Source organism: Pempheris klunzingeri, chromosome 12 (genome assembly GCF_042242105.1).
Source record: "Pempheris klunzingeri isolate RE-2024b chromosome 12, fPemKlu1.hap1, whole genome shotgun sequence".
Taxonomy (NCBI): domain Eukaryota; kingdom Metazoa; phylum Chordata; class Actinopteri; order Acropomatiformes; family Pempheridae; genus Pempheris; species Pempheris klunzingeri.
In genome coordinates, this window is record NC_092023.1 from 6,904,545 (window position 1) to 6,916,332 (window position 11,788).

At 42.1% G+C, this 11,788-nt stretch overlaps 1 protein-coding gene across 1 annotated transcript in view; it reads left to right on the forward strand.

Annotated features, from left to right (window-relative positions):
* LOC139210929 (protocadherin-15-like) overlaps nucleotides 1-5,459 on the forward strand; it is a 132,253-nt gene extending 126,794 nt beyond the window's left edge. The window contains exons 34-36 of the mRNA XM_070841140.1: nucleotides 1,862-1,948; nucleotides 3,023-3,053; nucleotides 4,845-5,459. Of these exons, the coding sequence (XP_070697241.1) occupies nucleotides 1,862-1,948; nucleotides 3,023-3,053; nucleotides 4,845-5,459 (733 nt within the window). The remainder of the gene's footprint in view (nucleotides 1-1,861; nucleotides 1,949-3,022; nucleotides 3,054-4,844) is intronic.
* The last annotated feature ends 6,329 nt before the right edge of the window (nucleotides 5,460-11,788 follow it).

Consider the following 11,788-nt stretch of genomic DNA (forward strand, 5'->3'; position numbering starts at 1 on the left):
CTCACCCTGTATGCTGCTGCTGCTGCTGCTGCTCTTCTTCTTATGTCTTTCTCCAAGGAGTGCTGAGTAATTTCTCTCTTTGCCCTCTGAAATGCAGGAACTGTCCATGGAGTCAGGTATCGACCCAGGCCAGGACTACTACGCACAGGACTACTATAATTACGACCAAGGGTGAGCATGCACCCCACTGACCGTCTCATGTCTCATCCATCTCGCTCTAATCCATGGAACTGATCTCCATCGGTTCATTTAAAGTTAAAAAATTACATCATTAAGACTTATTTATCTTGACCTTGCCTTCCAGCTCTACTTTGGTCCTTGGGGTGAAGACAGCATATTTAAGTCCAGAATAAAATGATGAGCATAACTTCTGCTGCCCCTTCAGTAGTACATACTATCCAGGCGGTTACCCTCTAGACTCCCATTAAATGGGATCAATTATGCTGCCATGAGTCGGCACCTGAGAGTGTGAAAGTGTTTTCCCATGGTTTAATGGATAGAGGGTGTTTTGACTTGCCTGTTACATCGCCCATATGGTCTGAAGAGGAAATACATGGAACTCAAAGCTGTAACAGCTGCTGAGAAATTGTTATTCATTAAACGCTCCTGCTCTATGGCAGGTGACTTGCACCACTCTGGGGATTTATGCTGCAAGTTTATTAAAACAGGGAGAAGCTTTGGCACCTCACGAGCTTAAATCGTTTAAAAGGAATCTGACAAATGTTAAAAAACTGTCCATATTGAAATGAAGCGTTGTAATTGCCTCTGTGGTTACTCACCGGCCTACCTGTCATCTTTACTAACTCTAATTACCTCAGCTGTTGCTTGCTATGTCTGAATCACATCGGCCTTGATTGGCTGTAATTATATTTTAATGGCATGTCACAAAGTTTATTGTAAAAGCTGCTATTGCCAATGAGTGTATTATCACTAAAGCGGGATGCCTTTGATCTGTCACTATTTGCATTGAGGAGCACATTTAAACAGCGATCAAGCTTTTAATCCAGCAATCGCCACACTGTGTTGTCCTCAGAGGCACCCTCATATGTTCAGACGCTGTTTGGTGGTGATGCTTAGATTGCAGCCTCTTTCCTTTAGGCTCTCAACCCCCAGAAGATACTATAAGTATACATTATGTTTTCTTTAGTAGGGAATTTGGTTGGATAGATAGTATCATTTAACACTCCTGATGAAAACTGTGCAGTCGCACATACTCTGGAATTAAAAAAACTGCATAAGAGTTGAGTTATGCAGCCTCATTTTATAAGTGTTTTAATAGGCTTTTAGGCATTACTTATTACTCCACAGGTTCCCATTTCAGTTTTAACATTCTTGTAATTCAGTCACTCCTTGACAAACATCAGCAAATATGTCCTCCACAATGATTTCTTTTTGGAAAAGCTCTTTTAGCCCTTGCATGGTTTTTTTCTCTCCATTATATCCCTCCAAATTTGTAGGAAGAGCAGCAAATCACCACTGCAATTACTGCCTATCTGTTTGGAGATTGGAGATTTTGCCAAAAAAAAAAAGATCAAACGCAGTTATGAATGGTGCCGGTTTGATATAATAGAGGGAAATTCAGATGATGGAATTAAAATTATGAAAAATGGGAAGAATTACAAAGAGGAAAAAATGTGTCTTTTTAAGTTTCTGACAATGACATTACAGCCTGGACATATTCAAGTAATACATTTATTCATGGATTTCTATCATACAGCATGTAGATTAATACATTTTTTAAAGTTAATGATCATGAAGTCATTGTTGCTGATGCTGTCTAGTTTACTTCAGGAATTACTATAGGAACTATAAGCAAATGGTCAAATAACTCACAGTAATTTTGTGTGAATCTTGTTCCCAGGTATGACCTTCCTCAGTACGGCAGTCGGAGGAGGCTGATAACGCCCATGTATGATGAATATGGAGAGGTGATCATGGAGGATGATGGGTATTACTACAGTCCTCATGGCCCTGAGGTATTACCTTCCTCAATCTCAGTGATAATGTCAATAATTGTTGCCTTAATAGGTTGTGTGTCTAGTGTATTATTGAAACAGCAGTGTCAGCCCTATCTGACACTCCAGCACTGCGCCTTTATCATCACAAAAAGGTTGCTAAATTAAATATGACTGTCTTAGGGCCGGGGCAGAGGCAGAGGCAGGGGCCGTGGACGCATGCAGGGTGGAGGTCCACCCAAGAGGGTTGCATTTAGGGACATGCCGCCAGAGGATGAAATCGAACAAGCTGAGCCAGCAGAGGAGCCTTCTAAGGCTGCCAAGAAACTGAAGTCTGTCATGAAACTCAGCAAACTCCTGGCAGCCAGCAAGGGAGAACAGCCTGGTCCTTCTGGCCCATCTCCATGGAAGAAGGCCAAGATGTTCAAGATGTTTGGTGCCGGGAAGAAGGACAAGGATTACGCCAAACTGATGTCAGCCCGCCGTATTGACAGCCAGGAGAGTCTAACTGATGGACCAGCACTTGCGGGACCAATAGACAGCAAGTCTGATGCCCGCAGCCGGCTTGGCAAAGTTTTGAAGAAAATCAACTTAGGCAACAAGTTGCAGATCCGGAGGAAGTCACAGAGTAGTGTGAGTCGTGGCTCAGCAACAGGCAGCGAGAGAGATGAGGAGGCCTCACAAGTAGCCACTGAGGATGAACGGAAGTCTAAAGTATCTATTAGTGTGACAGAAAGTGAGCCAGAAGCAGGTGGAAGTGGGAGCAGTAAGGAGAAAGGCTCTGATGACGAATCCTCAGAGAAAAGCAGTGTTGACAAAGATTATCTGAAAGTAGATTTAGACAGGGACGACGCCAACGAAAGCACTGTGGACTCAGAGGAAGAGCCTGATGAAGAGCCGGGGGATTCTGATGAGGAAAGCAAGTCCAAATCTGAAGAAGAAGAGACAGAGAAGGAATCTGTCAGTGAGTCGGAGAAAGACTCTGAGTCCGAGAAGGAAACAGAATCCGGAACAGGCACGGCAACAGAGAAGGAAACGAGCACAGAAAAGGGTTCAGGTACAGAGAGAGACTCAGATGAAGAGTCTGAGGAGGAAGAGGCTTCAGGGAGCACAAAAGAAAGTGGGTCCTCTGCCCGTTCTTCCATGAGATCATCAGCTACTGAGGCCAGCAAGGGAAGCAGTGCTTCAGGCGAGAGTGGCAGTGGGAGCGGGAGCGGGAGCGGCAGTGGCAGTGGCAGTGGGAGCGGGAGTGGCAGTGGCAGTGGCAGTGGGAGCGGCAGTGGCAGTGGCAGTGGCAGTGGCAGTGGCAGTGGCAGTGGCAGTGGCAGTGGCAGTGGCAGTGGCAGTGGCAGTGGCAGTGGGAGCGGGAGTGGTACCAGAAGTGAAAGTGCAAGTGAGAGTGGCAGTGGTACCGCTAGCAGTGCTGCATCGTTGTCTGGTTCAAGTGTTAAGTCGTCACAGAGAACAAGATCATCAGGAAGCGCAGTAACCTCAGAGAAATCCAGTGAAGAGGTCAGTGAGGCCGAGTCAGGGACCGGGACAGCCAGCGAGTCGGAGTCAGGGTCAGGGTCAGAAATTGAAGGGTCTTCGTCTCGTGGGTCCAGCCAGAGGAAAACGTCTGGGTCAGAGTCTGGCGGGGGGTCTTCAGCCAGCAGTCAGATGAAAGACCAGAGTTCAGCTAGTTCCCGGTCCGCCAGTGGCAGCCGGCGTTCCCAAAAGTCCACCATGAGCCGTGGATCTGAGGACACAATCGCAGAGGAGAGTGAAGAAGAGGATGAGGAAGAATCTGAGGCCGCTGATGAGAGCAAACAGTCAGCCAGCGAGGTCAGTGATGAAGCATCGTCTACAAAATCCAGCGTAGCGTCCGAAGACTCTGGGCCCTCCGCCCCCTACGCTGCTCCCCCTTACAGCTCAGAAATCAAAAGCATCAGTAACACCTCTGTAGAGACATACGGAGGACTGTCCCCCATCACTGAGGTGGACGAGGACGCCATCTCCTCTGACAAATCTTCAAGCAGTGGCTCTGGATCAGAGTCTGGCAATGCGTCAAGGGACTCAGGAGAAACCGAAGCGACAGATGCTGATTCAGACTCTGAGAGAACCTCAACAGCCTTCTAGAGAGATATATTGTCCACTGTGAAGTAAGAGTGAATAAAATCAATTACCCTTGCATGGGAGTGAAGAAATATTGCTTTCCACTACAGAGTGTTTCAAACGTCCACTTTTTTCTCATTTACCCTTATTCTGCTGCAAAATATCAGAGTTTTGCTCTCTTTCTTACATCTTTGACTTATTCGTCCCTTTGATGTGTTCTGAGTGTGCTTCTATGCCTTTAGTTTTATCGTAACTGTAAACTTAACTATTATTCTCTTGTTTCTGCTGTGAGATTTTGCATGTTCCAGTACTTATCTGCTTTGACTGAATATTTTCCATTGAAATTATTTCATTCCAGAAAACAGAGATTTCTCGCCATAAATACTTGATCATTAACTTTTTCTGAAGTTCTTGTTTCAGATTGTGTCAGAGTTAATAGTCCTTTATAGAACAATTCTTCTTAAAAGTGCACAGTTGCATCACTATATTAACAGCATTTTACGGTTGGATTTCAATATTTCTTTGGTAGCATTAACCAGGCTTGAGGATGGCACATTTGTTTCAGTACATGATACACTTTTTTTTTTTTCAAACACCATAAATTCTGCAAAGATTTTTCTGGGGAACGGAGACAATGAAATAATTATTATTATGGCAAGAAATTTGATACCTGGTGTAGAATCCATCTGTCTGTAGTGCTGCTGTTTGCTGTACTTTCTCGAGAGAAACTTGCAAATGCTGTTCTTTTCTGAAAAACAAACCTGTATTAACACTGACTACCTCTGCCTTCTGCAGCCTGGGAAAAAGAAGCGGATTAAGCTGGTGGTAGATCGGGAGAACGAGACCAGCTCCACAGGAGAGGAGAGCACCACAGAGACCCAGCGAAACCGTCTCCCCAACAGCCACAGCAACATCAACGGGAACATCTACCTCGCACAGAATGGCACTATCGTCCGAACTAGGCGACCACCCCACCCAAACAACTTGAAGGTGGGCTCTCCGTGCCGGCTTGGTAAGCATTTTAAAAAACTAGACAAGTTGGGTGTGACCCATGAAGAACCCCCTCCTATTATTAGCATTGAGGGTACGGGAGACAACACAGAAAATGGAACAGGTACATGCGTTCCCGCTAACGTGGACGTCAACCTCAACACCAGGTCCTCCTGTGGCTCCCTGGGATCCACCTTCACAGATCTTAGAAGTTTTGGGTCCAAAACCAATATTGTTAAGGCCTTGATTGACAGAAACAGCAGTGGCCCGTGTGTCAATGAGGAGCAAGAGACTTCTGTTGACAACCACAAGGACAGTAGGGAGACACTGGAGTCCCACAGTGACCACACATTATCAGACGAGGAGGAGTTATGGATGGGACCCTGGAACAGCCTGCACATACCAATGACAAAACTCTGACTGACCATGCAGAAAAATAATTTCGTTTTTGTTATGTTCCTATCTTTATCATGTTGCTTTTGTTTAGAAAATTATTATTAAAAAAAAGATTGTGTGCCTCAGCTGGATAAGCTCCGATCACTGTCCCCGACAGATGATTACTCTTAAAGTCAAATTTTATTTAACCATAATATGTTAAAGCTTACTTGTACCAAGCATTCTTCACCGACAGGGCTACCACAGATGGGAACGTAGAGCTGCAAGGCAATGAGTGCCTCAAAGAAATATGAAATTTTATGTGAACCGTCCTTGACTGTAATTTTAACTCTATATTCAACACAGAAGATGGGCCTCTTTTATGGAGCAATTCTATGTTTTGCTTTCTTATCTCAGCCTCAGTTTTTTTTTTTTAATCCTGAAATGGACCAGAAAGAGATTGTCATTCATTTCACTATGATGTTAAAGATATTTACAGAGAAATTATGGTGAATATATGAAGAAATTGTGATTATATAGTCTATGATTAAGTAAAAGAAACTTATTTTGCTAATAGCATTTTACTTGCAAATAATTAAGATTGTCATTGATTATTTTATGTTGTGATCACTTGACAATGTTTTTGAAAATTTCTGAAAAATATATAAAATTATTTTTGTCTATTTTGTATCTAACAGAGATGGAGAATCTAACATATGACATTAAAGACATAATACCTACATGCCTGTCATGGCTGTATTTCAACAGTGAAATAACAGTAGTAATAACAGTATGATTATAGTGTTTTTATAATACTATGTCATTTTTAAACTACAGAATGTGGTATTTTCAACCCCTTTACATCATGCAGATTCCCTCTGTTCATGATCATTTATTAAATGACACATCAGGGCTGCACATCAGGTAAAAGGTCTACTAAAAATGACCAGATTCAACCACAAAGATCTCCATCCATCCATTTTCTTCCGCTCATCCGGGGTCGGGTCACGGGGGCAACAGGTTAAAGACATCCTTGTCCCAGGAAACAATTTCAGCTCCTCTTGGGGAACCCTGAGGCGTTCCCAGGCCAGATGAGATGTATAATCCCTCCAGCAGGTTCTGGGTCTGCCCCAAGGTCCCCTCCCAGTTGGACGTGCCCAGAAGACCTATAAGGGCAGGCGCCAGGAGGCATCCTGACCTGAGGCCCGAACCACCTCAGCTGGCTGCCCAAGCTGCTCACCCTACGTCTAAGGCTGAGTCCAGACACCCTGTGGAGGAAACTGCGCCGTTCTTTCAGTCATTTCCCAAAGCTCATGACCATAGTTGAGATTTGGAGCATAGAGAGACTGGTAAATGAAGAGCTTGGCCCTCTGGTTCATCTTCCCCTTCGCTGCAATGGTCTGGTACAACACCCGCATTACTGCAGATGTCGCACAAATCCATCTGTCCATCATATTTTAACAGTTTAACCACAATTTTGAGCAAGATCCCGGGATACTTTAGCTCCCTCGCTTGAGGCAACCACTTACTCCCAACCAGGACATCTAACCTATTTTAATGTGTTATGTGAAGCATAATTGCAGTCATGACTATTTCTGCCACTACTCTCTCCGCTCAGTGTCAAGGTGTTTTAGCAAAACAGATAATGTTAATAGTTGCTCACACAAATATTTAGGGAATATATTTAATTTTGAAAAAATTAAGTACATCATTTTGTGCCTTTACAACAATGTGAAGACTGTTGCAGGTTATTAAAATAGAGTCCTTGAATTGGATAATGGGGATGAAAGTTCAGTACAAGGCAGCACACAGCAGTGAAACTCAGCAGTAAGCTGATAAAAAATACAATGTCTGCAGAGAGAGGTCTGTCAGAATGAGGCCTTCCCTGTGCAGTGGGCTTTCACTCTGAAGAAGAGCAGTGACAGGTCACCAAACATGGGGATATGGATAGCTACTGTATCTCTGAAAAGCAGCAGGGAGCATGTGGGGAAGTCTGAGAAACTGACAGTCTTCCTGAGCCCACTTTCTCACCTGTCAGCACAAACTGCAAAAAAAAAAAGAAGAAGAAAAAATCGTGTTTTTAAAGATGGCAGTGATTGTAACCAAAAAGGCAAAAGGCAGTGGAAATCTCAAGCACATTCTCTTCATTTGTTTCTTGGTTTATCAGAGATTGACAGATCTAACGCATCCAGAATGACATTTACAAAAAGTGTCCTGCAGTCAATCAAACCGTGAAGATGCCAATCAAGTTCACAGAGCACTTTGGATGCTGAAGTTCAGAAAGGAACACGAGCTGAATGCCAGAGTGAAGAGGTTTGAAAAGCTCAGTAAATAGGTCAGGAGGGAGCCTGGTTCCCACCACAACACGCCCGGTGTCCTAAAGAATCAAAACACACCTCTGTACTACGCTAATGGAAAAAGAAAAAGTGGAAGACCTGCTGAAAAACAAGAAGATGAGCCCGTTTTAACTGTCAGTTGTGCCTTTTTTGAACTGCTATGTGTGTGACGTGCAGATAGGACCCAATATCACTAAACTTATGCCGTATGAACTATTTAAGAATACCCTTAAAAGAAAGCATATCCTAAAAAAAGATTCTTAACCAGAAAGAAAATAATTAGCAGTAGATATAAAATGCATCAGTGCCCTCCTCTTCTCAAGCACAAGGACAAACCTCAGCAATCTCTTTGTGGAATACCCTCCCAATGAATTGGATTAAAGCTCACCTAACAAATAATGAGAGCGCTTCTACAGAGCATGTCTGTCACAGGATTATATTCTAAGCCTTTTTTACTCTTCGCCCTGATCATTTCACTTAGTAGATTAAATTACAGCATCAAGAATGGACATATCCCTGTGATAATGAATTTTGGCTAGAGAGATCCCACAACGCAGTGTCTCCTCTGGATTTATTTGTCATTTGCATTTCATACAAGACTGTCTAAATATGATGAAATGTTGCACACCTACAGAAAGTATCATTCAGTGTCACGACAGAAAGGTTGTCTGTCAAAAACTGATCGTTTGCACCAATGCAAAGATCGAATTTTTTGTGATCTTCAGAAACCAACAGTCATCATAATCTTGAATGGGTACATATAAGTGGGATGAAATGGAGTTAATTAATGCATCTAAACCCAATAAAAGACAGGTTAGAATTGAATAAAAGAGGATAAAATTTGGGGGGGCATTAAGTTTATAGAAATCACTCCAGTCTCAAACTTATATGAGCCACAAAGCAAGACGAAGCAGTTTCAAGATATGGTCCACTAACACATGGTGATAAAACCTTTTCCAAGATGCTAAAAGCTCCTGTCGTGGAAAGAAAATGGCTAAAGTGTATTAAATGGGATGTAGGCAACTGATTCTCTCAGTGAACAATTCTGCTGAAAGACATCCTAAAAGATATTGATATGGTATTTGAGATGTGATATGCACAGATATAATTACCATCTGCCAGATAGTCTTTATAGAAATGGGACTGAATGATATTTTGTCATGTAAAAGTCATGCAGGATGTTCTCTCTCTCCTCAATTGCCTCAGACATGTATTATCTTATTGTATTACATTTAGCTTGTTATCGCGGCAAATGCAAGAAATGAATAACTGACTCATTGGTAACATTAACTTCCCTTTATTGCCAGACTATTGCCATTTTACCCTCAAAACACTCCACATACTTTTATTTTCTGTGTAATTCTTTTTTCAGATTGTGTTCCTGTGACCTTCAGTTAAGACGATGTTGCATTGTGTAGACCATTGATGGTTGTGATGGTCTGAACAAAGGGATGACATCTGTAATAGTCGCAGTGACTACATTTTACCATACCTTACCTTCAGTTTTAGCGTCTCTGAATTGTTATGATGACAGTGATCTGGATTTCATAGTAAACCAGATATGTAGAAATTCAGTTTCATGAAGTGATCAAAGAAATCTCAAGTATTTGGCTGTATTTTTTTTACCACTGTATCATATAATCCTCACCTCAGGGTTCATTTAAATGTATTTATACATCCTCCAAAACAGGTTCAGTCAAAGTTTGCTTATAAATGAAGTCATTTTCTGCGGCAGTATTTCTCTAATAGATGTGTGGATATAAATCATGGATAGAAATACTGCTGTTCTTCAGAGAGATTCATAAATCTAAGTAGGCTTTATGGAGGGTGATTATTCTTATACCGTGGAGTCTGCAAAGTTTGTAGTGCAATGTATGAACCAAACAATGGTGCAGGGTCACGCTCTGTCTCTTTGCTACCTTGTGACAGTTTGCTTATTCTAATTGGCCTGTTGAGGCCTTGTTCCACGGCCTTAGTTTAATCAGTGCAACGAGCTCATGCATGCATTCAGATACGCCTGACAAGTGAACAAATTCATTGGCTTGCTGAGGACGTACAGTAGTAACAGTAATTGCTGCAGCAGATAAAGCCACATAGCTCCTGATATGTTAACATTCAATTTGACAGGAAGAAGAAGTGGGAGCAACTTCACAGACAGGCATCAATATTAAATTGCCTTGTAATGAAACTTTTATATTGAATGGAAAATGGGAACATAAGCTCAATAGAAATTGGGTTCAGACTTTTTTTCAAATAGACAAGTGCCAGTAGGCTGATATGTATTAGCGCTGTGGAATTATTGATTCCCAGCTGGCATTGAAAGAACACATTTCTCATGCCATCTTATCGCATTTGATGTCAGAGAATTTATGGTTTGGAGAGCATGCCCAACACAAGAGTCTAAGAAGTTACTCTTACGTGCTTATGATGGTATTGCGAAGAGTAAAACTTCTTTTATAATCACATTTTAGCAATGTTTTGATCTCAGGTTTTGGAGCCATTTTCTGTGCCGTGCTGTCAGATCGTCCAAAGAAAAAAAGAACACGCACATTAGTTATTCTCAGGCTGTAATCACGGATGATTCAAAAGCCATGGAGGCCTGGCATATCCTATACATAAAGAAATGCGCCATTGACTGCATATAGAATGAAACAAGTCATGGAGATCTCCTCTTGTCTTTGCATTATCATGCACCGCGTAGACACAGTATTAAAATGACTTTTTGATTTATGCGCCCATGTTTGTTGATCTTTGCTCATAAGTGTGTGTGAAAAAGCAAATACTGCAGCCACACTTTTATCACATGTAAATACTGCATGTCATAGTGTGTAAAGAGATGTTTGATAGCTGAACACAAGCATGCAGATTGAATTTCTATGTGCACAGAAGGAGGGGATAATAAATTAATGCCGTTTCCACTCGTTCAGGAATGTGTTTCCCAGGTTCAGGTAAGCACCGTTCTCATTCCTAGTCCACAGGCAAGCCTCCTGAGTTTCACCTATTAGCATAGCCTATATAGGATATCCTGGCCTACAGCAAGCAATATGATAATCTACCCATGACTCATTCTAAAGGAGATTATCACAAATCCCCAACGGAGGCAGGAGAAACTCCTCATAATACCTATCCGTCACCATTGCTTGTTGCATGCTCAGACCTGGAGGGCAGGACTTTTCGTTCCCTCCAGAATCTCACTCCAAAGTAAAATCACCCACTTCCTTACGTCAGTCTTAAAATTAGGGGTCACACATTTATTTATTCAATGTTACCATACATTTTGTAATCCTGAGCTCAAATACTGAGGCGGTGAGTTGTTTGTTTTGTGATCGTGCACCGCTACTGGTGAAATTACTGCTCATGCCATACATCTGGTGTGTCGTTATTTTGGTTATTCAGTGAACTCTGGCTTTTTACTCATTAAACTAGATCAGGTCTGCTCAGTGGAGTGGGAAGCTCATGGGTCGTAGAGTACGTTGCAATGCTTACAGCCAACAGGGACGAGACCGGGATATTTGGTGAGGTGGAATAGAGGTTTTGTCTTACTGTATAAATATTCAATTCAATTCAGTCGTTTTATTGTCATATGTACAGATAAAAACAACTTTCACTGCACAATGAAATTCTTGCCTTGCCCTTTCGCCTTCAATGCCGCTTCAGGATTAAAGAAAATAAATAGATAAATAGAATCCTGGTGCTTAAACAAGACGTACTGATCAGTTATGTTATACTCAAGATAAAGAGCAAAGACACTGGTATGTGCTGTCCTTCCCGCTTCATTACTGGCTGATGAAGTTACATACTGTAATGTATTGTTCTTGTGCCTTTCTGTATTGCTTACACAGCTGAGACACTTATCGAGCTCTGATGTTGTTGCAGCTCTTGATAGTTCATTAATCCTGCTGACAAGTGATGTTTTTTTTGTTCGAGCTTTGGCCTTTCCTGATCGATGCTAAATTAGTCAAAGCTTCCCCATTGGCCATAACTCGATTAACCACACTTAGGTCCAATTCATAAACATTCTGCAAATTCTCTTCGGGG